The 24,702-nt window shown below is 48.3% G+C and overlaps 2 protein-coding genes across 2 annotated transcripts in view; one reads left to right on the top strand and one right to left on the bottom strand.

Moving 5' to 3' along the window:
* The window catches only part of LOC115642642 (zinc finger protein 436-like), a 936,374-nt gene that overhangs the window by 766,646 nt on the left and 145,026 nt on the right, over positions 1-24,702 (bottom strand). The gene's annotated exons all lie outside the window — the stretch shown is intronic.
* LOC115642607 (zinc finger protein 883-like) lies at positions 84-22,968 on the top strand. The gene is made up of 4 exons (XM_030546247.1): positions 84-513; positions 19,393-19,506; positions 20,849-21,509; positions 21,579-22,968. The coding sequence occupies exons 1-4, from the start codon at positions 135-137 to the stop codon at positions 22,141-22,143; spliced, it is 1,719 nt and encodes a 572-aa protein (XP_030402107.1). The 5' UTR covers positions 84-134; the 3' UTR covers positions 22,144-22,968.

Here is a 24,702-nt window from a genome sequence, read left to right as displayed (position 1 = left end):
TCCTCGGGGGTCACCTGCTCTCCCCCCCCGGCCATGTCCGGGCTGCACAGACATTTCCCCCCCGCCCCTTTCCCAGCCCCCGCCCGGCCCCACGAGGAGGTTAATGCGGGACTCTCCTCCTCCCCGATCTGCGCATGCCCAGAGCCCCCACGGCACAAACCCTTCTCCGGCCCCGGGAGAGGCTCCAACGGCCCCGCGCGAGCCAGGCAGATCCGGAGCGACCAACGGTCCTTTGCAGTGCGCCTCCGCCGCCGACGTCACTTCCGCTCCGGGGAGAGTCAGGAACTACATCTCCCAGCTTGCCCCGGGGGTACTTCCGCCCTCTCCAGCCCAGGGGAGTGCGGGGTCACCCTGATCCCCTTTCCCCTCCCCCAGCCTGCGCCTCTCACATCCCCGCCCGCCCCAGGAGCGGCGGCCCCGACTGGAGCTCCCGGAGCCTTCCGGCTTCTCGGGGCCGGGCCGGGCCGCTGCGCTGCGGGGGCAGCCTGAGCTCCGGGCTCTCTGGCCCGGCTGGTGAGTGTCCCCGTCGCACCGGAGCCCGAGACCCTGAACCCCGGGGGGTGAGCGGGGCGCGCCCGGAGCCCCTAGTGCCGCTCCCCGCCCGCGCCCGGCCCAGAGCCCCCCCCCACCGTGTGCGCCGCTCCCCGCCCGCCCCGCCGCGCCGACTCACCCCCCCCCGGTGCCCCCGGTCCGCGCCCGGCCCAGAGCTCCCCCCCCCCGGCCGCGGCGACTCTTCCCCCCACCCCCCGGTCCCTGGCGCGCCGAGCCCCCCCCCCGGGGCCCCAGTCCCTGCCCGCCCCAGAGCGCCTCCCCCCCCTGCACTGTTCCCCGGCCGCCCCAGCGCGCTGACCTCCGCGCCCGGCGCCCCCCCCCCGGTGCCCCGGTCCCTGGCGCGCCGAGCCCCCCCCCCCCGCTCCTCCCGTGCCCCGGTCCCTGGCGCGCCGAGCCCCCCCCCCCGCTCCTCCCGGTCCCTGGCACACTGACTCTCCTCTCCTCCCCCGGTGCCCCGGTCCCTGGCGCGCCGAGCCCCCCCCCCCCGCTCCTCCCGGTCCCTGGCACACCAACTCTCCTCTCCTCCCCCCGGTGCCCCGGTCCCTGGCGCGCCGAGCCCCCCCCCCCGCTCCTCCCGGTCCCTGGCACACCGACTCTCCTCTCCACCCCCGGTGCCCCGGTCCCTGGCGCGCCGAGCCCCCCCCCGCTCCCCCCGGTCCCTGGCACACCGACTCTCCTCTCCACCCCGGGTGCCCCGGTCCCTGGCGCGCCGAGCCCCCCCCCGCTCCCCCCGGTCCCTGGCACACCGACTCTCCTCTCCTCCCCCGGTGCCCCGGTCCCTGGCGCGCCGAGCCCCCCCCCCCCGCTCCTCCCGGTCCCTGGCACACCAACTCTCCTCTCCTCCCCCCGGTGCCCCGGTCCCTGGCGCGCCGAGCCCCCCCCCCCGCTCCTCCCGGTCCCTGGCACACCGACTCTCCTCTCCACCCCCGGTGCCCCGGTCCCTGGCGCGCCGAGCCCCCCCCCGCTCCCCCCGGTCCCTGGCACACCGACTCTCCTCTCCACCCCCGGTGCCCCGGTCCCTGGCGCGCCGAGCCCCCCCCCGCTCCCCCCGGTCCCTGGCACACCGACTCTCCTCTCCACCCCCGGTGCCCCGGTCCCTGGCGCGCCGAGCCCCCCCCCCGCTCCCCCCGGTCCCTGGCACACCGACTCTCCTCTCCACCCCGGGTGCCCCGGTCCCTGGCGCGCCGAGCCCCCCCCCCGCTCCCCCCGGTCCCTGGCACACCGACTCTCCTCTCCACCCCGGGTGCCCCGGTCCCTGGCGCGCCGAGCCCCCCCCCCCCCGCTCCTCCCGGTCCCTGGCACACCAACTCTCCTCTCCACCCCCGGTGCCCCGGTCCCTGGCGCGCCGAGCCCCCCCCCCGCTCCCCCCGGTCCCTGGCACACTGACTCTCCTCTCCACCCCCGGTGCCCCGGTCCCTGGCGCGCCGAGCCCCCCCCCGCTCCCCCCGGTCCCTGGCACACCGACTCTCCTCTCCACCTCCGGTGCCCCGGTCCCTGGCGCGCCGAGCCCCCCCCCGCTTCTCCCGGTCCCTGGCACACCAACTCTCCTCTCCACCCCCGGTGCCCCGGTCCCTGGCGCGCCGAGCCCCCCCCCCGCTCCCCCCGGTCCCTGGCACACCAACTCTCCTCTCCACCCCCGGTGCCCCGGTCCCTGGCGCGCCGAGCCCCCCCCCGCTCCCCCCGGTCCCTGGCACACCGACTCTCCTCTCCACCCCCGGTGCCCCGGTCCCTGGCGCGCCGAGCCCCCCCCCGCTTCCCCCGGTCCCTGGCACACCGACTCTCCTCTCCTCCCCCTGTGTCCCGGTCCCTGCCCGCGCCCGGCGCGCCGAGCCCCTGTGTGCCAGTCACTAGCTGGGGGTTCGTTGTGTACTGACCTGGCTGGTGCTTTTTCTGTGGCCTGTGGTAAAACTAGGGCCACATCTGGAATAGTTGATGGACCCCCTGGTCCTCCCCCCCAGGTGTACGTGTCCCCCCAATTGAGAACCATTGATGTGGGGAACCCAGGCCCACCTGCCCTCCCAGCCTCCAACCCTTCACCCTGGGCGGCTGCTTGGGCTTTGCTCCCCTCCATCAGCCTCCAGTCACTGGGTCTCCACTTCCTGCCATGGTCCCATGAAGTCTCCTCTCAGGCTACGTCTACACTACAGCATAAAAATCGAAATTACTAAAACCGGTTTTATTAAACCGATATTATAAAATCGATTTTATGCGTCCACACTAGGACACATTAATTCGGTGGTGTGCGTCCATGGTCCTAGGCTACCATCGATTTCCGGAGCGGTGCACTCTGGGTAGCTACATTAAAGGAATGAGACCAATAACTTCGATTTCCGTCCACACTAACCCTAAATCGATATAGTAATATCGATTTTAGGGTTACTCCTCTCATTGGGGAGGAGTACAGAAATCGATTTTAAGAGCCCTTAAAATCAATTTAAAGTGCCTTGTAGTGTGGACGGGTACAGAGTTAAATCGATTTAACGCTGTTTAAATCGATTTAACTGTGTAGTGTGGACCAGGCCTCAGGTGTAAAAGCCGCATTGGCTCCATGAAAGGTCCCGTTGATGGAGCAGTGATTGACACTTTCTCCTTTTCAGATTTTGTCCCATTTTCTCTCTAATTCTCCAGTGTTCATTTAACAGTAGCAGGTTTGGGATATTTTCACACCTGTTTGACCTGCGGCAATTTTTTCTTCTTTCTTTGGGAAATTGTCCTGAATCTTTCCCCAAATGAGAAGGGGCTTAATGGATGTAGCTTGCAGAGCCCCGAGACACAGCTGCCTCTGGGGTGGGATGCGGTGGCCATTCTCTGCCAGCAACAAAGGCAAAGAAGGGGACAGGAGGAAAAAGTCCCCACTGAAGACTGTCCAGCCAAAGGTTACACAGTCCTGGCTACTGCTGCCCCCAACTGCCCAGTGCAGCTCCCCCCAGCTGCCAGTCATCCGCCCGCTCCTGCTTCTGCCTCCTCCCCACTGCCGGGGAGTTTTCCTGCTCCGTACTCCCCTCACATACCCTCTTAAAACACCTCCTCAAAGGGTTCCCTGCTGCCTATGTGAAGGGGGAGTGGGAATTATTACTGTCTGTTTATGGAACTTCCATATACAATCCCATCAAACTGTCCAACTACTGGACAGATCTTCAGATCTGGGTGGTTTTCTCTCATTATCAAATATTTCTTTTTAGACTTTCTTCCCCAATTCTGAGAGAGAGATCTAAAATATCCTGTGTGCAGAGCTGTAGTAGCCATGGTGGTCCCAGGATATTAGAGGCTGCCCCCTTGATTTATATACAAACATTTGGTGTTATTCTCCATCCCATTCCTTATGAATCTGAACACGTTCTCTTTTTTGCTGGAAGCTGTGCGCTGAGTGGAGCTTTTCATTGATCTATCTACAGCAACATGCAAATCTCTCTCTTGTGTAGCCGATAATATGTTCTGCTGATCCCTATTAATGTTGGGGTGTCCTCCTATAAGTTAGTGTATTAATGATCTAATGATCTTGGGGTCAAATGTGTCAATTCGTTGCCATGGCACTCCTGTGGTCAGACATCTGCAGATGTTCTATCAAAATGCTGGTGTTAGCTCATGTTCTTCTGGTTGTCTGGTGTCTTTATGGACAAAATTCCCCCTTAGACACTCTGTTTCCTGTTCTCCAAACCTTAGTTAGGGGTGACTGTTAGGTCATTTATCTGTGTCAGAGTTCATAGGCCTTAACTGTTCAAGCCAATATCATACAGGATACAGGCCTGTAGGTTCCTCCCATTACTACTGCATAAAATAAATGCTAAAGCTGGATCTATGGGCTACATCTGATAGTTAATTTACCTCCCAGTGTATAAGTAGCTGCAGTTTTTCTCTCCAAAGTGCATTGCTTTGCATTTATAAAAACAAGGTGCGTGAGGCAATATCTTTTATTGGACCGACTTCAGGTGATGAGAGAAACAAATCTCTGAGCTACACACACATCTCTTCTTCAGGAGAATATCCTAAAATTTTGCCCTCCTTTCTCTCTAGTTATCTATTTCTAATTTATTATTCACTGAGATTTTTTCCATCTCTCACTAATAATAAAATATTAACATAACATATCCTCAGATTTTGACCTTTTCTCACTTTTTTGAATATATTTAGACAAGTTTTGCAGATGTTTCCCGTTTTCTCTCAATTTGTCAAATAACAATATGAAATTCACTCTCATTTTACCTCTTTACGTACTATTGACTATCGATATAAAATCCCTCACATTTTCCTACTTTCCTTTCTAGTTTGTGAAAATTGACGAAAAATTCTCCAGATTTCTCCCTTTTCTCTTTAATGACTTAACATGGATTTCTGCTGTCAGATTTTGTCTTTTTCCATGTAATTATCAAATGTCTTAAAAAGCATCTTGTGTTTGAAGACGTTCCCATGTTTAGTAGCAGCAAGTTCTCCTGTTTTGGAGGGAATTTTTTGCCTTAGTCATTCTCCATCCTGGCAGTTGCAGGGAGTTAAATGGTCAACTTTCTCCTCTCATTTGAGGCTCATTTCTTTCCCCCTTTATTTTCATTAAAATGTTTGCTGATGAAAGTGACTTGCCCCATATTTAATACACATCAAAGCCAGAGACCTCCTCCTGTTTGGGGGAAAGGTGTCTCCCAGCTGCTCACAGGACAGTTGCCTGGACCCTTTTCCTTTCCTCAGGGGGACAGGATGAGGGCTCAGTCTGTGCCTGGCTCCCTGCTGCCCAGGCTATACCCAGAGTGGCTGAGAATTTCCCTGCTACTGTATTAGCCCCTCACTTGCCCCTCACAATGTTCACCAGCAGTATCCGAAACCCCCGTGACAAATGGTCTCCATGAGGGGTTGCTTCGCCTAGTGCTGAGATATAGTCGTGTCCGGAGTGGGTCCCTATTGGCCATTATCTGCCAGTCACCAGGCATGAAAATTTATTAAAAAATTTGTCTCCTCCATGCCATCCATTCTCCTGTTAAAGAAGCATCATCCAGGGCTCCCCCAACCTGTGTGAATGGCTGGCAGGGTCTGCTGATAACTTTCTATCCATTTATCAGTTACTGATATGAAATCACAACAGGCTTTGCTAGGGTCCCCATTTTCAAAACTGGAGGAACTTCAGGTTTTGGAGGGGAAACTGTTGCTGTGAATCCTTCTCCCCCTTCTTAATCAAGAGACACTTCAAGGAAGAACATGAAGTGACTCCAGATTAACATGGGGGCAAACAAAATCAGGATATGTCCCTCTGGGGAGAGAGTTTCAGTTGTTGCTAAATGGGGAGGAAGCTCTCAGTCTCTGTCTGACTGTGTCTCTTTCTCTTCTCAAGATATTGGGGTTGAGCTTCCTGGGTCAGACGCTGCTGCCTGAATTGTGATCTGGGAGCCCAGATTGAGCAGCTGCTGCTCCCCCCGTGGGGTCTGGGCTTGGGAGTGACTTGGAGCGAAGCTTCCTCTGTGCCCAGGCAAGGTGAGGACTGTCTCCAGCTGTAATTAGTTCCATGGGCCAGCCCTGGGCTCTGCCCACATCAACATCTGAGTCAGATACTACATGTGATTGATAGAAACCTCAGGGAACTTGCTGGGGATGGGCATGAAAGTGACTCTGCACAAATAGCCCCTCGTCACCCCATATCTCTCCTCCCCTTAGGAATTGCAGAAGCCGATCCAGCCGTAGGAGAGTGAACACCCAGGAATGGCTGCCTATCTGCCAGAGGGGGAGGTCTAGGAAATCAGAAACGCAGGGAGAAAAGGGAGAGAGAGATTGATGGGGCAGTGGGAGAAATAACTGGGGGGAGATTCCCAGATCGCTAACCTGCCCCCACACTCTTACTGCAGCATCCCTGGGCAGATTCCCTTTCCAGTGAACAAGGTGAGGTGCAGGGAGAGGAAAAGCCAATTCCTGACTCTTCCTGTGCCCCCGGACGTGGGAGTGTGGTTCCCTGGGTACAAGGTCAGGGGAAATCCCCCAAGTCATTCCTGTTGTTCTGCTCTTGTCTCATGTTTGGTTCTCAGACTTTGTTACTTGGAGGGTTTCAAAATGTCTTGGCTTTTAGTGCTAGTGGGGTGGGCCGGGTCAGAGGTGTAATAAAATGACCAAACATTTCCCAGAATACAATCAGAGAACTGTAGGGCTGGAATGAACCATGAGAGATCATCTAGTCCAGCTCCCCAACACAGTGGTGTTTGTCCAACCTTTCCTTAAAAACCTCCAATGATGATGAATCCACAGCCTCCCTTGGTAACCTGTTCCAGTACTGAATTAGCCTTCATTACAACTGAGTCACATGGCTGGCTCAGATTCAATTTGTGATCCACTGTAACCCCCAGATCCTTTTGAGTAAGACTGCCCCCACCTTTTCTCAGATTTTTGAACATGGATATAAAATGTTTGCAAATGTTGCCCATTTCCTCTCTATACATTTATCAAATATTGATGTTAAAGACACACAGATTTTATCTCATATCAACAACTGATATAAAATCCCTGTGATTTTTCACTTTCCTCGCTATTATTTGCAAAATGGATCCAAAATCCCACCAATTTGCATCATTTCTCTTTCACTTCTGAACATTGATCTCAAAACTCAGGTTTTGCCTCTTTCTATGTCATTATAAAATGTCACTTTAAAAATTCTGTCTGGTTTTGGACTGTTCCCCATATTTCTAAATCTCAGCAACTTCTCCTTCCTTGGAGGGAACCTGTTGCCCTGAGTTGTTCTCCATCCTGAAGGTTGCAGGGGGTTAAATTGCCCAGTGATCATCTTTCCCCTCTCTTTTGAGAATCATTTGTTCTATTCTTTAGCTCTGTTAAAAGGTTTGCTGATGAAAGAGACAAGCCCATATTTAATACACATCAAAGCCAGAGGCCTGCCACTCATAGACTTTAGGGTCAGAAGGGACCAATATGATCATCTAGCCTGACCTCCTGCACAAAGCAGGCCACAGAACCGTACCCATCCACTTCTATAACAAACCCCTAACCTATGTTTGAGTTATTGAAGTCTTCAAATTGTGGTTTGAAGACCTCAAGCTGCAGAGAATCCACCAGCAAGTGACCCGTGCCCCATGCTGCAGAGGAAGGTGAAAAACCTCCAGGGCCTCTGCCAATCTGCCCCGGAGGAAAATTCCTTCCCAACCCCAAATATGGTGATCAGCTAAACCCTGAGCATGTGGGCAAGACTCACCAGCCAGCACTCAGGAAAGAATTCTCTGCAGTAACTCAGATCCCATCCCATCCAACATCCCATCACAGACCACTGGGCATACTTACCTGCTGATAATCAAAGATCAGTTGCCAAAATTAAGCTATCCCATCATACCATCCCTTCCATAAACTTATCAAGCTTAGTCTTAAAGCCAGATATGTCTTTTGCCCCCACTACTCCCCTTGGAAGGCTGTTCCAGAACTTCACTCCTCTAATGGTTAGAAACTTTCGCCTAATTTCAAGTCTAAACTTCCTAGTGTCCAGTTTATACCCATTTGTTCTTGTCTACATTGGTACTAAACTTAAATAATTCCTCTCCCTCCCTAATATTAATCCCTCTGATATATTTATAAAGAGCAAGCATATCCCCCCTCAGCCTTCTTTTGGCAAGGCCAAACAAGCCAAGCTCTTTGAGTCTCCTTTCATAAGGCAGGTTTTCCATTCCTCGGATCATCCTAGTAGCCTGTCTCTGAACCTGCTCCAGTTTGAATTCATCCTTCTTAAACATGGGAGACCAGAACTGCACACAGTATTCCAGATGAGGTCTCACCAGTGCCTTATATAACGGTACTAACACCTCCTTATTTTTGCTGGAAATACCTCGCCTGATTCATCCTAAAACTGCATTAGCTTTTTTAACTGCCATATCACATTGGTGGCTCATAGTCATCCTGTGATCAACCAATACTCCAAGGTCCTTCTCTTCCTCTGTTGCTTCCAACTGATATGTCCCCAATGTATATCCCTGTCCTGGGGATCACTGGTTCCCAGCTGGTAACAGAGTTGGCTGGAGCCTTTTCTTTTCTCCAGCTGGCACAGGATGAGGAGGTCACTCTGAGTGCAGTGTGGGTCCAGAAGTTTCCCAAACCTCATGACAAATGGTCTTTGTGAGGGGTTGCTTCCCGCAGTGCTGAGCTGTAGCCACCTCTGGAGTGGATCCATGGTGGCAATTATTTGCTAGTAACAGGGCATGGAAATTTCTTACCTATTTTGGACCTCCAGGCCTTCCATTCTCCTGTTCAAAAAGCATCCCCAAGGGCTTCCTCTGCCTATGCGTCTGGCTAGCAGGAGCGGTGATAACTTTATATTCATTTATCAGACACTATGAGGTAACACTGTAGCGGGGGGACATGTATGTCTGTTTGGGGAGATTGCAGCTGGAGCTGAAGGGGCACTGTGGTAGTGGGAGGTGTTTGGGTGGCTGGGCAGGAGGTACCCTAATCAGGTTGGTGGTTTGTGGAGGTTTGAGGCTTCAGGGGGTGGTTCTGATGTGCCCAGCACTAAGGCTATGGGTCCTGGAGGTGGGTGTCACTGGGGGCCTCTTGACTGCAGAACAGTGGGGATGGGCATCTCATGGGTGTGGGGCAGGGGGTTAGAGGGTGCCAGGGGCTCTGTCTGGGCTTCCCTTGCTGGTTCCTGGGATTGTTGCCATGCCCAGTGCACAGAGTTGGGGGGGGGAGTGGAAATCCCTGGCACTAGGTCAAAGATGCCAAGCAGACAGGGTGAGGGGTCCCACTGTAAAGCATTAGGGGGTCTCAGGCGAACAGCAGGGCAGATCCTGCTGAAAGGCAGGCAGTGAGGGACTGAGTTCCCAGTGGGGGGGTCCCTAGGGGGCTCTTGATGGAGGGAACCCTTTGGGATCTGGTGGGGGTTCCCTGGCTGGTGGGGCTCTGAGGACCATCTGGGGTCCCTGGCAGGGACTCTGGGGGCTTGGTCCCAGGGAATATCTAGTGGGACCCTGGCTGGGTGATACTGGGGGGTGTCTGCGGGATCCTGGGTGTGGGCTGTGAGAGCTGCTACTAACCACGCTCCTTTTTCCTGATCAGCTTATGACAGAATCCTGACTCCAAGCACTACCCGGCATTCCCCGGCCAGGCCCAGTCACCATGATAACTTTCTATTCTCTTACCAAACACAGATTTTGCTTTTCTCCTCTCTTGAAAACTGAAGGACCTTTTGGTTCCACTGAGAAAATTTGTGCCCCAAGTCCTTGTCCTAGATCTGGGGACTGAGGGAGGTGGGACGGGGGTATGACGATGGGCTTCTGGCGGGACCCAACTGAGAGTGCCAATTCAGGACAAATGGCTTAAAACGGGGCAGTCACAGCCCAAGGCTGAGGTTTTTCCACCTCTAAGGCAAACCAAACCAGACAGACAAAGAGGACTTCGGTCTCACCCAACTGGCTAACCATAAGTCACACAACCAATTCCCTTAGACACTCCAGTCTCCCAGTATCACCACCAGTGCCACTCGTCCTGGGGATGAATGGTTATGAAAACCAATACCCCAATAAAAGAAAACGGTTCTCTCGATCGCAAAGAATCAAGCACCAGACTCAGGTCAATATACACATTAGATCTTATCCACAAATCACGCTGTTACCAATCCTTTAGAATCTAAAATCTAAAGGTTTATTCGTAGAAGGAAAAAGACATAGAGGAGAGCTAGAATTGGTTAAATGGAATCAATTACATGCAGTAATGGCAAAGTTCTTAGTTCAGGCTTGTAGCAGTGTTGGAATAAACTGCAGGTTCAAATCACATCTCTGGAGTATCATTCAGTCCTTTGTGCAGAGCTTCAGTCTGTAGCAAAGTCCCTCCAGAGGTAAGAAGCAGGACTGAAGACCAGATGGAGATGAGGCATCAGCCTTTTATAGTCTCTCTTCCAGATGTAAGAACCTCTTTGTCCTTACTGTGGAAAATTACAGCAGAATGGAATCTGGAGTCACATGGGCAAGTCCCTGCATACTTTGCTGAGTTACAAGGTGTATCTGCCTTCTCTCAGTGGGTCAGTTGAATAGCTGATGGTCCTTAATGGGCCATCAAGCAGACTAGGCAGAGCTAACACCAACTTGTCTGGGATGCCTCCCGAAGCATAGCGCAAGTTTGAAATACAGACAGGATAGAGCCAATATTCATAACTTCAACTAAAAAATGACACATGCATATAGACAGCATAATCATAACCAGCAACCCATAACCTGGTCTTAGACACCTTATTACATAAGATTTGGTGCCACTACAGGACCTTCGTTGCAACCATGTTCTATATGGGCCCAGATTATATCAATAACATCACAGGGTGTTAGCACTGCCATACAATGGTCTCTTCCACAGCATTGTGGACTAATTCTTTCTAAAATCTGGTTTCATTGAGACCAGAATCACTGTATGGAAAGACAAGGAGTGACTCCAGATGAACAATGGTGCAAATGATATTAGCAATTCTCTCTATGAGGAGGGGCTCTCATTAGCTGCTCTCCCCAGAGAGCTAAAGGAGGGAAGCTGCTCAAATGCTCTGTCCCTCTCTGCTCAGGATATTGGGGTTCAGCTTCCTGGGTCAGACACTGCAGCCTCCATTGTGACCTGGGAGACCAGGCTTGGCAGCTGCTGCTCCCCCAGAGGGGTTCTGTGCTGGGATGTGACCTTAATTAAAGCTGCTTCTCTGCCCAGCCCAGGGGATGACTTTCTCCAGCTAGTACTAGCCCCATAGGCCCTGTTAATACTAATTTCTGAGCCAGAGACTCCAGGTAACTAAAAGAAACCAAGGGAAAATGCTGGGGTCTGACATGACTCTACACAAACAGCCCCTCCCGCCCCCCATTTCTCCTCCCATTAGCAATTGCAGGAGCAAATCCAGCCATGGGGAGCAAACAACTCAGGAATGGGACTTTCCTACCAGGTGGGCAGGGAGAGGGGACCTGGAAAAGGAGAAAGAGAGACTGAAAGGTGCCGTGGGAGAGAAGAGTTTGGAGAGAGATTTCCAGATCTCTAATCTGCCCAGACAGATGTATTACTGCACCCTGTGTAGAGTCACTTCCCTGTGGACAAGATGAGGATCAGAGAGAGGAAAACCCAGTTCCTGACTCCATATCCCTCGTGCTGGGGTGTGGCTGCCATGTGGAGTCAGTGTTGGAGGGAGAGGTCAAAAGTGACTCCTTTGGTTCTGCTTGTTTCCAGCCTTGTGTTCAGAGACTTAGTTACACGATGTGGGGAGGCAGAAGGGAAGTTAAAAACGTGTCTGTGGGATTAGCCTGGCAGGAGGGGCCAGGTCTGCACTGTAATAAAGAGATTGAGCATTTTCTCAGCATGGCAGAATCTAGGATGTCTGTCTGTAGGGAAAGTAGGGTGACCAGATGTCCCAATTTTATAGGAACAGCCCTGATATTTGCAGTTTTTTCTTATATAGGCTCCTATTACCCACCACTCTCTGTCCTGATTTTTCACACTTGCTGTCTGGTTACTCCAGGGCCTCGGGGAAGCATGATGTGAATTTAACTAAAGCCTGTTTTGAAACCTCCATAACTGTCGTCCTCACCCAAACAGGCGGCAGAATGATGCCCACGTTTCACTCCAACTCATCTCATCCTTCCATGGGACAGGGGAGAGAAATGGCTGCAGTGGAGCCAGTTCATGTAGGGATTATTGGAGGGTTGCTGGTGGGTTTCTGCAGTAGGGGAAGGACAGCGAATACACCGGAGATGGGAAGGTTTGCACAGTCTGGTTTGGAGGTTGGAGCGGGGCAGGAAATGCACAGGGTGGAGAAAGTGAGGAGGACAGGTTGTGGCAAACCTGCTGGGAATTGTTTAATAAGCAGCCTAGATTCTAGGACCAGACCCATGAGGTTCGGAGGTGGAAATGCTCTAAGTTGTTGAACAGAAAACAATCACCTACACGGAGCTAGAAAAACTGACCAGACTTCCACTGCTGGAGCCTGACCCAACTAACTAGCAGCTGGTGTGAGATATGAAAGAGGGCACCCATCAGTCAGGCTTAGGGGAGATTCCCCTCCCTTCATATCCTGCTCCTCAAAATGAGGAGGGTATTGGGCTTCCTACCAGGCAGCTCTCCTTGGACTCTGCTAGGGGCTCCATCTCCTGTATTGGTCGGTGGCTAGTAGGTAGCTGATGGATCTGCTGGGAGAGACAATGGGCTCTCTCTTTGTCTCCTCATCCTGTTGTTTCCTGGATACTCTGAGTGGGGTGGTGGTGGTGGGACTCTGTTGACTGCGAGCCACCTAGAGCTTTTGTATGATTGGCTCCTCTCCCCCACAAATAATGGGGCTGTGAGTGGGGCATCAGGTACTGAGTGTTGGACTCTTGCTCTTTCAGGGGCTGGTGACCTTCGAGGAGGTGGCTGTGTATTTCACCAGGGAAGAGGGGGCTCTTCTGGACCCCACTCAGAGAGCTCTCTACTGAGACGTCATGCAGGAGAACTATGAGAATGTGACCTTGCTGGGTAAGGATCCCTGTCCCCTTGGTTCTTGGAAGGGGAAATGAAGAGATAAGGTTCATAGAATATCAGGGCTGAAAGGGACCTCAGCAGGTCATCTAGTCCAACCCCCTGCTCAAAGCAGACAGATTTTTGCCCCAGATCCCTAAATGGCCCCCTCAAGGATTCAGCTCACAACCCTGGCTTTAGCAGGTCCGTGCTCAAACCACTGAGCTATCCCTCCCCCCTTCACACCAGCTCCACAATGCTATCTCTGTTCTGTCCTGTTTCAGCATCACCCCAATATGCCAGTGACACACACACACTAACAGAGACCCTCCCCTGCTGCAGAACACTTTGGGAACAGAGCACAGGAGCAGTATCACACAGTGTCAAATATCTCCTGTTTGCTCAAGTAAAACTGGGGCTTACGTCCAGCATAATCAACAGAAGCTTCCCACCCCAGACCTTCTTTCAAACACTGAGTCTACTCCACCCAGACTAGAATGTGCTTGGGGTGTAACAAGCAGGCTGCTGGAGTCAGAGCTGCCGGTCCAGGGTTGCTTATCATACAGACACTCGATGCGTCCTTGAATGCTGGCTGGGAGTATCCAGACAGGGGAGCTCCAGCAGCAAAACCTAGAATCTCACCGAGGATTACAGATGAGACAACTCCTCCCTGAGCTGGGTTGCACCCCAGCATGTGAAAATGGCCTAGGTTGGTAGTGACACTTCCTGACACATTGAGAGTCTTGCTCCCCTATCACCATGTATAGTAGCCACAATCTCTCTTCTCTGCAGGCTCCTTGGATTTTTGTGTCCCTCATTCCTGAAGTCACATGACCTGATTCTTATTTTCCACACTCTGCTTTTCCGGAATAATTAGAGTCTCTTGCTTCTGAATTATAGCTTCCAATTTCCCGGTGTTCTCCACACCCAGGGATTTCCATACCCCTAATGATTTTTTTCCCCTTTTCTGAACCTCTTCCAATTCCAATATACCTTTTATGACATGAGGTGAGCACATCTGCACGCAGTATTCCAAGATGTGCTTGCACCACAGATTCATATAAAGGCAATATGATATTTTCTGTCTTATTATCTATCCCTTACTTAATTATTCCCAGCATTCTGGGTTTTTTTTTGACTGCCTCTGCACCTTGAGTGGATGTTTTCAGAGAACTATCCACAATGACTCCAAGATCCCACTCTTGAGTAGAAACAGGTAATTTAGACCCCATCATGTTTGATATGTATAGTTGGGATTATGTTTTTCAAGGTACGGCAATATGTGCTATCCTGACATCTGGCACTGCTGAGATCCTGCATTCAGTGATATCCCTGCCCTTCCTGTTCCCTTTCTCCCCTGAACCCCACCAGCTTATGCTTACTGTGCCCAGCTTCCACAGGTCTCTCTCACTGTCTCTGGACCTCTCTGTCAGCAAGAAGCAGAGCCAGGGAGACTTGCCCTCTGTCTGGAGTCTTTGATTTCTAAGACATGGATTTACTTTCTCTGTGTTTTAGGAGACTCATTGAAATTGAGTGTCTGTAACTTTAACAGTCCAGATTGTACTGTGGTTAAACAGCTGTTTTCCCTCAGTTCCCCAAGCTTCTTCAGGAATTGTTGTGAGCATAGGAAAAGGGCAGAGAGAGTCTCAAGCATTTTCCTCACCTCTTTTTATAATTTAGTCCTTTGTACTAGAAACCGCTTCAGTTCTCAGTTGAGTCATAGTGACAGGCGGTCTGTTGAAGATATGAGCTTCAAGTAGTCCCTGTGATGGAATGTAGATGTCTTCTTCACACCCACCCCCTGCCGGAGAATGGCTGACCAGCTGTTTGCCTTGATATCTCTGAGGACCTGATCTGCGGGTGTTCCCCAGAATTGTAACTTTTTCAGTAATATCATACAGTAAAATTCCATAACTTTACATACAGCAATAGGAGGATAATATTCAGTAGATTGTGTTTTCAAATGATACCTCACAAGCTATACCATGTACAAAATTGGTCATAATTTTTTAGAAGAGTGAACATAGGGGTACAGACTGACACAGTGTCTGTGTGTGTGTTCCCAGCAGATATGTGGGTATGTCAATCCCTCATCATGAGAGTGTTTGGCATCTTCAGTGACCTGGGGAGCTGGCCCTGTGAATTCACTGGTTTACTAAGTGTGACACTGTATGGAATTGTGAGACACTTTATATTATTATTATTTTATTATTAATACCAATATGAAAAAATTGCAATGAATCGTGTTAGATATGGCATGAAAGGTGTCAGTGAAAATGTTATGATTTTCCAGGTATGATGATTTTGTTTCTGTGTTTGTATCACCTTTGTATTGTGAGTTACAGATATGTAGGGTATCTCTGTATTTCCAGACTTGTGCAGTGTTTCTGGGTGACACTCCCAGACATATTGGCATCAGTGCTGCCCAGCCTGTTTAATGGCCCGTCCAGGTTCATCAGCTGTACAGTGAACCCATGGAAAGGACCAAGGGGATACACCTATTGAGTCAGCAAGGCATGCGGGGATATGCCTGTGAAATGAGACCTCCAAGGCTTTTCCATGCAATGTGCTGTGGATCTTGTGTTTGGGACACAGGAAGTACAAGCTACATGGCAAAAGGAATATAAAGGGCACCTGCATCATCTCCATTTTGTCTTCAATCCCTCTTCCTACCCCCGGAGCAACTTCTCTGCAAACTGAAGCCTTGACTAAAGGACTGAATGACCCATACAAACTGTGCATGTGGTCCAGATGGACTTCCAAGCCAGCAACTCACCAATACTGCAAAGAACCTGATATATAGATTTCGGAATGTATCTGACTGCTTTCCCATTTAACAACTCCCTTCTATCTTTTTTTTTTTTATAATAAACCTTTAGTTTAGATGCTAATGGATTGGCTAGCAGCATGGCCAAACCTATACTGACCTGGTAATGTGGCTGACCCTTTGGGGTCAGAAGAACACTGTTTATGTGAGCAGAGTTTTTAAACAACCTCTCACTGTCCTGGACCTAGATGCTGACTGGGAGTCAGAGAACTGGAATGCAATAAAGAGGGCTGTGTGATTTCTTTTTTCAGCTTCTTGATCACCAGTGAGGGGGATCAAAAGCACAGTTTTAGGAGCATCTGCTCTCCCTTTTTCAGCCTGCCCTAACCTCATAGAGAAGCTGTTCCATACCCCTAATCTTTTTTTATTTTTTTGCCCTTTTCTCAACTTTTTCCAAATCCAATACATCTTTTTTGAGATGGGGCGACCACATCTGCATGCAGTATTTGAGATGTGGGCGTACCATGGATTTATATAGAGATAATATGATATTTTATGGATTTGTATAGAGGCAATATTATATTATATATTCCTTTCTTAATGATTCCCAGCATTGTGTTCCCTTTTTGCCTGCCGCTGCACCTTGAGTGGATGTTTTCTGAGAACTATCCAAAATGACTCCAAGATTGCTGTCTTCAGTGGAAACAGCTAATTTAGACCCCATCATTTTATATGTGTGCTCGGGATTAAGTTTTCCAATGGGCTGCACTATGTGCTATCCTGACATCTAGCACTGCTGAGATCCTGCATTCAGTGATATCCCTGCCCTTCCTGTTCCCTTTCTACACTGAACCCCACCAGCCCATGCTTCCTGTTCCCAGCTTCCCCAGGACTCTCTCACTGTCTCTGGACCTCTCTGTCAGCAAGAAGCAGTGCCAGGGACACTTCCTCTCTGTCTGGAGTCTTCAGTGTCTGGGACATGTAAGAGGCTCTGTCATAATGAATGTCTGTGACATTACCCACAGTACAATCTGGACTGTTGAACAGCTGTGTCCCTTCAGTTCTCCAAGCTGGGGTGCCTTTTCCACTGTTTTACTGTGAGAACGGTCACTCCTGGGCAGTTAGCACACAGTCTCCAGCATGTGACTCACTCCCAGCGACACAGTTTTGAGTGCTGCTAGTCAATGACTCACAAATCACAGTACCCCACTGGAGAACCCCAGAAAATTCTCTGCTCCCAGACTTTCCCCCAGAAATGTGCATCTTTCCTTGTCCAGCACACTACTGAACAACGCAAGCTCATATGAAGTCTGTCATTTCATCAGTGGAGAATGACATATGCTGGCCTTGTTATCCCAAATGGTGTTTCCAAGACACTTTCTTCCAAACACACTGGTTAGATGAAGCAATAAAACAAAATTATTAACTACGGAAAAAAACATTTTAAGTGACTATGGGTAATGAGGCATAAAAGTCAGAATTCTTTACAAAAGAAATGCAAGGTAAAACACAACTAGTGTCTAAATTAATAAGCTAAAATGGATTAGAAGTAAATGTTTCTCTCATCATGTGCTGGGACAGGCTGGCTTTCCTTTAGCCAGGATTCTCCTAATCCATCCCTGCCGCTCAAGTTCCATTCTTCAGGAATTGTCATGAGCAGAGGGAAAGGGGAAAGAGACAGAGTCTCAAGCATTTTTGTCACCCCTTTTTATAATTCAGTCCTTTGTACTAGAAACAACTTCTGTTCTCAGCTGAGTCACGGTGACAGGCTGTCTGTTGGAGATACAAGCTTCAAGAGGTCCATGTGAATGACTGTAAATGTCTTCTTCACACCTTCCCCCTGCCAGTGAAAGGCCATTTGACTGGCTGTTTGCCTTGCTGTCTCTGAGGAACAATTCTGTGGGTGTTCCTGTAACTGTAACTTTCAGTAATATCATACAGTAAAATCTCATAAGTTTACATACAGTGTTGATACACATTTTAACAGAAGAATAATATTCAGTAGATTATGTAATTTCAAATAATACCTCACAAGCCAGACTAGGTACAACATTGATCATCATTTTCTACAAGAATGAACATAGGGGAACAGACTGACACAGTGTCTTTCTGTGTGTTTTCCCAGAAGATATGTGGGTATTTCAATCCCTCATAAGCACAGTGTTTGGCATCTTCAAGGACCCAGGGAGCTGGTCCTGGGAATTCACTGGTTTACTAAGCATGACACTGTATGGAATTGAGAGACACTTATTATTATTTTATTATTAATATCAATATGATAAAATTGCAATGAATCATGCTAGATATGCCATGCCACGTGTCAGTGAAAATGTTATGATTTTCCAGGTATGATAATTTTGTTCCTTTGTTTGTATCACCTTTGCATTGTGAGTTATAGATATGTAGGGTATATCTGTATTTCCAGACTTATGCAGAGTTTCTGGGTGACACCCCCAGACATATTGGTATCAGCACTGTCTAGCATGTTCAATGTCCATCCAGGTTCATCAGCTATATAATGAACCCGTGGAAGGGACTAAGGGGATACATGTGTTGAGCAGTGGTGGCTCCAGGCACCAGCACTCCAAGTGCATGCCTGGGGTGGCATGCCACAGGGGGCGCTCTGCTGGTCCCTGCGAGGGTGGCAGTCAGGCAGCCTTAGGCGGTGCGGCTGCAGGAGGTCTGCCGGTCCCACGGATTCGGTGGCAATTTGCCAGTGGGTACGCAGAAGCCACGGGACCAGCGGACCTCCCGCAGGCAAGCCACCAAAGGCTACCTGACTGCTGTGCTTGGGGCGACAAAAAAGCTAGAGCCGCCCCTGCTGTTGAGACAGCAAGACATACAGGGGTATACCTCTGTACTGAGAAATCCAAGGCTTTTCCATGCCATGTGCTTCTGTTTGGGACACAGCAAGTATGAGCCACATGGCAAAAGGAATGTAAAGGGCAGCGGCATCATCTGCATTTTGTCTTCAATCCCTCTTCCTACCTCTGGAGCAACTTCTCTACAAACTGAAGCCTTAAACAAAGAACTGAATGACCCATACAAGCTGTGGATGTGTTCCAGACGGACGTTCAAGCCAGCAACTCACCAATACTGCTAAGAATCTGATATATAGATTTCTGAATGTATCTGACTGCTTTCCCATTTAACAACTCCCTTCTTTCTTTTCTCTTATAATAAACCTTTAATTTAGATGCTAAAGGATTGGCTGGCAACTGGTATTTTTGGTAAGATCCAAACCTATATTGACCTGGTATCGTGGCTGACCCTTTGGGGTCAGAAGAACACTGTCTATGTGAGCAGAGTTTTTAAATAACCTCTCTCTGTCCTGGACCTAAGTGCTTATTGGGAATCAGAGAACTGGAATGCAATGAAGGGGGCTGTGTGATTTCTTTTTTCAGCTTCTTGATCACCAGTGTGGGGGATCAGAAGCACAGTTTGTGACTGGTTGGTGAGTTTAACTTCAGTGTTAACCACCAGTTATAGGAGCATCTGCTCTCCCTATTTCAGCCTGCCCTGACCTTGGTATTTTCAGTGAGAACTGCCCCTGGCCCACCAGGTCACACTAAGCACTGAAGTTAAATTAATAGAATGTTTTTTTATGACAAAGTCTTATGAAATCAACTGAACTCCTTTGTTTTCTCTCATATGAGCAGGGTTTCTAGTTTCCCAACCTGATGTGATCTTCCAGGTCGAACAAAGGGAAGAGCCATGGGTCCCAGACCTCCAGGGTTCAGAGGAAAGAGAGATCCTGAGAGCTCCCCGCACAGGTGAGGAAACGTTAAACCAACTCAGAATCTGTAAGTGCCTGAAGGAAACATCTGGGATGCCCTACAAAGCCCTTGGGAAGTCTCTCAGTTTATTATTGTCCGTAGCAGGGGTCGCATCCTCAGGGTAAATATAGCTCATGGCTTCCTGTAGATCCTAGCAGATACCAGGCAGTAGCTTCCTCCCTTCCCCCTGCAAATTTGGATGGGATGTGAAGACCAAATTGATCCCCTCCTCTCTCCTACTTGTGTTATGTTTATAAGAAGCACAAGGGATCTTTTTCAGTGGAAAAGGCAATACACTGCATTTATTGAAGATACAACAATTAGCATATGCAGTCAATCACACCACACACATACACTGTCCTGCCAGTCGATGTTATAGTTACCAGTCCAGAGTATGGATCAATCTTGTGGCCAGCTAGGTTGATCACACGTAGGAGGAGCCAGGTTCTATCGGTCACGATGTGATGCTCTGGAGATGTCTTGGCAGGACAAACTCAAAGTTTCATGGCAAGGCACCCTGATTTTCCTTCATTGGGACCAATGAGTTTTGCACCGTCATGCTGTAATCAATTGTTGGTTGACGAGTGCTTGTTTTCTTAAATTGTCCTTCCTTCTCATCCTTTATCTCTTTCTTTCATCAAGTTCCTCAGGTAGTTACCCATGTTGGTTTTGATCAGAGCTGTCTAGTTCCCATTAATAGGTGCCTTTCTCATCTTTAGAGTCATCAATCTGCCCTCCTCTGACATTTCAATAGGGGCTTGTTGCAGTCTCCTGGTGCCCTTACTTCTGTCTCCAGTTCCTCCCTCATACATCTGGTTCAGCGGTGACCTTCACACTTATCTCTTAACACGTACATTCCTCGTTCACACACAAAACAGAATTAATTTACGCACAATATTTTCAACAAGAATATCAAATTGCAATGCAAAAGAAAACAATCATGGCATTCTTTTCCTTATTTTAAAATGCTAAACCCACAACAAATTGGTGACCCTCAAAGGTCTGTTACTGCTTTGATATCAGTCCAGACACAGATTCTGGCTGATGTATCTCTACCCACTGGCCCATAAGGCCATTCCTTTCTGCCATTCAAAAAGGGTGACTTGGCAGGATATGATCAGATCATACACCAATACATTTAATACATGCTACATTCTTATGCTTTATCCTCCATTTTAAATTTATATAAAATACATACATAAAATTCTACTGCTACATTTTGGGGAAGAGTTTGGGGGAGTTCAGTTCCTGATTTTTATTTGACCTCTCTCTAGAACTTGTATTGATTTGGCCTTCCCCTTTCCATCCCTGTTTGAGATTTCTGTCTCTGTCACAGCAGGTAATGCAATGGTAGGTGACAAAGAGGAGCAGAATTCTCAGCCGGAAAATGTCGAGCAAGTGGATAAACACAGAGCATTATTGCAAAGATTGAAAAGGAATGTGTCCAGGAGTCATGAGCAGGAAAAATTCTGTGAGATTCACCACAGACCAGAAAGAAAGCAGGGAAACCAGCCAGGGGAGAAAGTGGGTAAATTAATTTCATGTGAAGGAACTCAGAAAGACCTCAAGGAAACCACAACACAGCAGGAAATCCTCAGGGGAAAGAGAAAAAATACATGCACTGAGAGTGGGAAAAACTTACGTCACTACTCAGCCCTTATAAAGCATCAGAGAATCCACACAGGTAAGAAACCTTGTGAATGCAGTGAGTGTGGGAAAACCTTCAATCGCATCTCAAATCTTATTACTCATCAGAGAATCCACACAGGGGAGAGGCCATATAAATGCTGTGAGTGTGGAAAAACCTTCAATCACAGTTCTCACCTTATTACCCATCAGAGAATCCACACAGGGGAGCGGCCCTATGAATGCCGTGAGTGCGGGAAAACCTTCAATCACAGTTCACACCTTCTTAGGCATCAGAGAATCCACACAGGAGAGAGGCCCTATAAATGCAGTGAGTGTGGGAAAAGCTTCACTTGCACTTCAGACCTTTTTCAGCATCAGAGAATCCACACCGGAGAGAGGCCCTATGAATGCAATGAGTGTGGGAAAAGCTTCACTACCAGCTCAGCCCTTTCTGAACATCAGAGAATCCACACAGGTGAGAGGCCCTATAAATGCTGTGAGTGTGGGGAAAGCTTCCCGAGGAGTTCAGCCCTTTCTGAGCATCAGAAAATCCACACCGGTGTGAGACCCTATGAATGCCGTGAGTGTGGGAAAACCTTCAATCGTATCTCAGTCTTTAGTAGGCATCAGAGAATCCACACAGGGGAGAGGCCTTATAAATGCAGTGAGTGTGGAAAAAACTTCACTCACAGATCAGCCCTTTCTGAACATCAGAACATCCACACCGGTGTGAGACCGTATGAATGCACTGAATGTCAGAAAACCTTCAATCGCAGCTCGAACCTTATTAGGCATCAGACAGTCCACACAGGAGAGAGGCCCTATAAATGCAGTGAGTGTGGGAAAAGTTTCACTTGCACTTCAGACCTTTTTCAACATCAGAGAATCCACACAGGGGAGAGGCCCTATGAATGCAGTGATTGTGGGAAAACCTTCTCTTGGCATTCAGCCCATGTTAGGCATCAGAGAATCTGCAAGGGAGATCAACGTTATAAAAACCTCTAGGGCTATCCGTACTTTTTTATGTTAATACTTTTCCTGCTTCCCACATAGTAACTTTTAAAGCTGTTTTAACTGTTTGCAGCACCATTATCCCTCAGCTTGTCTGGATGAATGGCCCATTTTTGCCATTCCCCCTGTTTTGAAGTTGACCCATTTGTCCTTTCTATCAACTCCACTGTCCCTTGTGTAATTCAAGTATGCCCTTCCTATCCGGAACCAGGGAGCATCATATTACTTCTTTACATCTTCCTACTTCGAAAGATTAAAAAGTGTGAAAAGAGAAGTATCTTTCCTCATGATGCAGACATTCCCACATAGGAGACCCCTTCCACCAACACACATGGCAGAAGATCCTGAGATATATGAACTTACAGAAGTGTTTGGGACCTACGTTGGGACAAACCACAATTTGAACCAAGGTTCAGTTGTTGGCAATGGGCGTTAAAAGAAAACTAACAGATATGATAAGAATTTGTGATCTTTGAATATGTTCTTGTTACTAATGACAATGAAGTTATAGGTGAAGTTATTGGTTAAAGAGTAAGAGACTAATTGTGTGATAATTAGAATTATTTTGGAAAACTGAAAGTTGTCTTACAGCAAATGATGGCTAAGCTTGAAAAGTTAATTTGATTTAATTTACCCCCTGTAATTTAAGGCGTTCTGGTAGAAAACCTCACTGTAATGGTTGGGGTGGAAGAATGTGTGTGAGAATGAGTGTATAAGAGAATATTGGCCCAGTATCGACTTTAATTTTTTGTATTTCAAATAAAACTTATTTTGCTTACTTTAAAATCAATTTCTATTAAAAAGGAAATTACTCAAGGAGTCTCGTTGTATCAGATTTTACCCACTTAGCCTGTAAAGGTCACTGACTTTCCCACTTCTCTAATTTGCAAAGGAAAGGCATGAGATCTGTCATAGGATGTGTCCAGCAGGTAGGAAAGTTGCAATTGTCGACCATCAATATCAAGGAAAAGACTGATTACTCTATTTCCTTTCATGTCAAAAAGCCACCTAGAGGCTGGTCTACACTGAAAAGGTATGTTGACATGGCCACGTCTCAGGGGTGTGAAAAATCCACTCCTCTGAGAGAAGTAGTTAATGTGACCTGAACCCCAGTGCAGACAGTGTTAGGTTGTCAGAAGAATATTTCCAGTGTTTGAAGGGTAGACTCAGCCTTAGACAGATTGATCCCCTATGGGAATCAAGTCACGACATCAATTCCAATTTTGACCCATCTACCTATATGTAAGAAAGCTGCTAGTATGGAGGTCTGAGCAGCTATCCTATTGCCTGGTTCCTCAACTGTAGCTACAGCTCTTAGTGCCCGTCAATCCAAAGACAGGGAGAAATGGAGAGTTCCAACCATTGTCATTTTAGTGTAGTTGGAGAAAAACATAGTTCTCACTCTCTGGTTGGGTGCAGCAAAGTCAGATACTTTATTTCTCAAGCAATTGCATAGAGGGAGAGAGTGCACTAGGACACAGAGTTTCCCCCTCCTAGGCAGGTTTCTCTACAGTTAATCAATTACAGCAGCATTTATACCTTTTGTTACATACAATAATAAGCAACAGCTGCATTTTGTTTATACATAGGTCATCTCGATATCTTATTTTTCTCACTTCTATTTAGACTACAGTCTACATACCTCATTATCGACACAAGGTCGCAACAACTTCTCACACAGTTCTTTCCCATTCGGCTCACACAATCCTCACTTCTACAAATCTCGTGTTGTTATGGTTACAGCTAGCCTGACTCTTGCTAACAGAGACTGTCATGCATTGAAATCCCCTTCAAATCCCTATCAGTTCTTGCTCTACTTCCACATCTCCCCCCTTTTGTACTTCTAGTACAACAAATATTCTCAAACCTCTATTTGCATTAAGCCATGGATTTCAGATTCTACATCAGATGTTTCAACCTTAGGGGTTTTAATTGGATGTAATGACAATGCATGATTAGCCTGGACATGAAAGGTATTACTATTATCATGTCCTTTAACAACAACATAATCCTAAACTAAATAACAAAAATACAAGCAGTAACATTCTCACAGTAATATGATGGAGTTGTTGTACAGTTTTAGTCATAAAGCACAATACATCATACTTAGTACATAAAGTAGACACTCTATAAGCTGTATGAAAGGCATTCTTTTCAACCTGATATATATTTTGAAGCATGTGAATTTGCCCTTGTACTTCAAAGATTCTTTGAACCTCTGGTAACAATTAAAGCAAATCTTGAAACCGATCAGGTACTAAACTAGTCCAATTAAAGGGTATCTGGAACCTAAAGGCTACTTGTAAAATGCTATCTGCAGGCCAGTAAATAATATGATTCTCTGCAGTGGTAGTGAGATTAAAATGTGTATCTCACAACATGGTGGTTTTAACATACACACTGCTATCATTAGCTTGAAAAAGTAGGTGTCATGTCAGGGTAGTTTCTTGTCCCCTACCCTCCCAGCAAACATTACCATGAACAGTGACAACTTCCCCTGGTTTCACTTTACGTATACACTGAAGCTGAGGGGGTTCTAACAGCCAAAATGTC

This window comes from Gopherus evgoodei, unplaced genomic scaffold (genome assembly GCF_007399415.2).
Source record: "Gopherus evgoodei ecotype Sinaloan lineage unplaced genomic scaffold, rGopEvg1_v1.p scaffold_43_arrow_ctg1, whole genome shotgun sequence".
NCBI classification, from domain to species: domain Eukaryota; kingdom Metazoa; phylum Chordata; order Testudines; family Testudinidae; genus Gopherus; species Gopherus evgoodei.
Note: the sequence above shows the minus strand (reverse complement) of the source record. Positions and strands in the feature narration are given on the sequence as shown.

What these genes read in the sequence shown, in the direction of transcription:
- LOC115642607 (XM_030546247.1), top strand. Translation starts at nt 135, where the DNA reads ATGCCCAGAGCCCCCACGGCACAAACCCTTCTCCGGCCCCGGGAGAGG. An exon ending in CGGGCTCTCTGGCCCGGCTG is followed by an intron (nt 514 to 19,392) that starts GTGAGTGTCCCC and finishes TCATATGAGCAG; the next exon opens with GGTTTCTAGTTTCCCAACCT. An exon ending in CCTGAGAGCTCCCCGCACAG is followed by an intron (nt 19,507 to 20,848) that starts GTGAGGAAACGT and finishes CTGTCACAGCAG; the next exon opens with GTAATGCAATGGTAGGTGAC.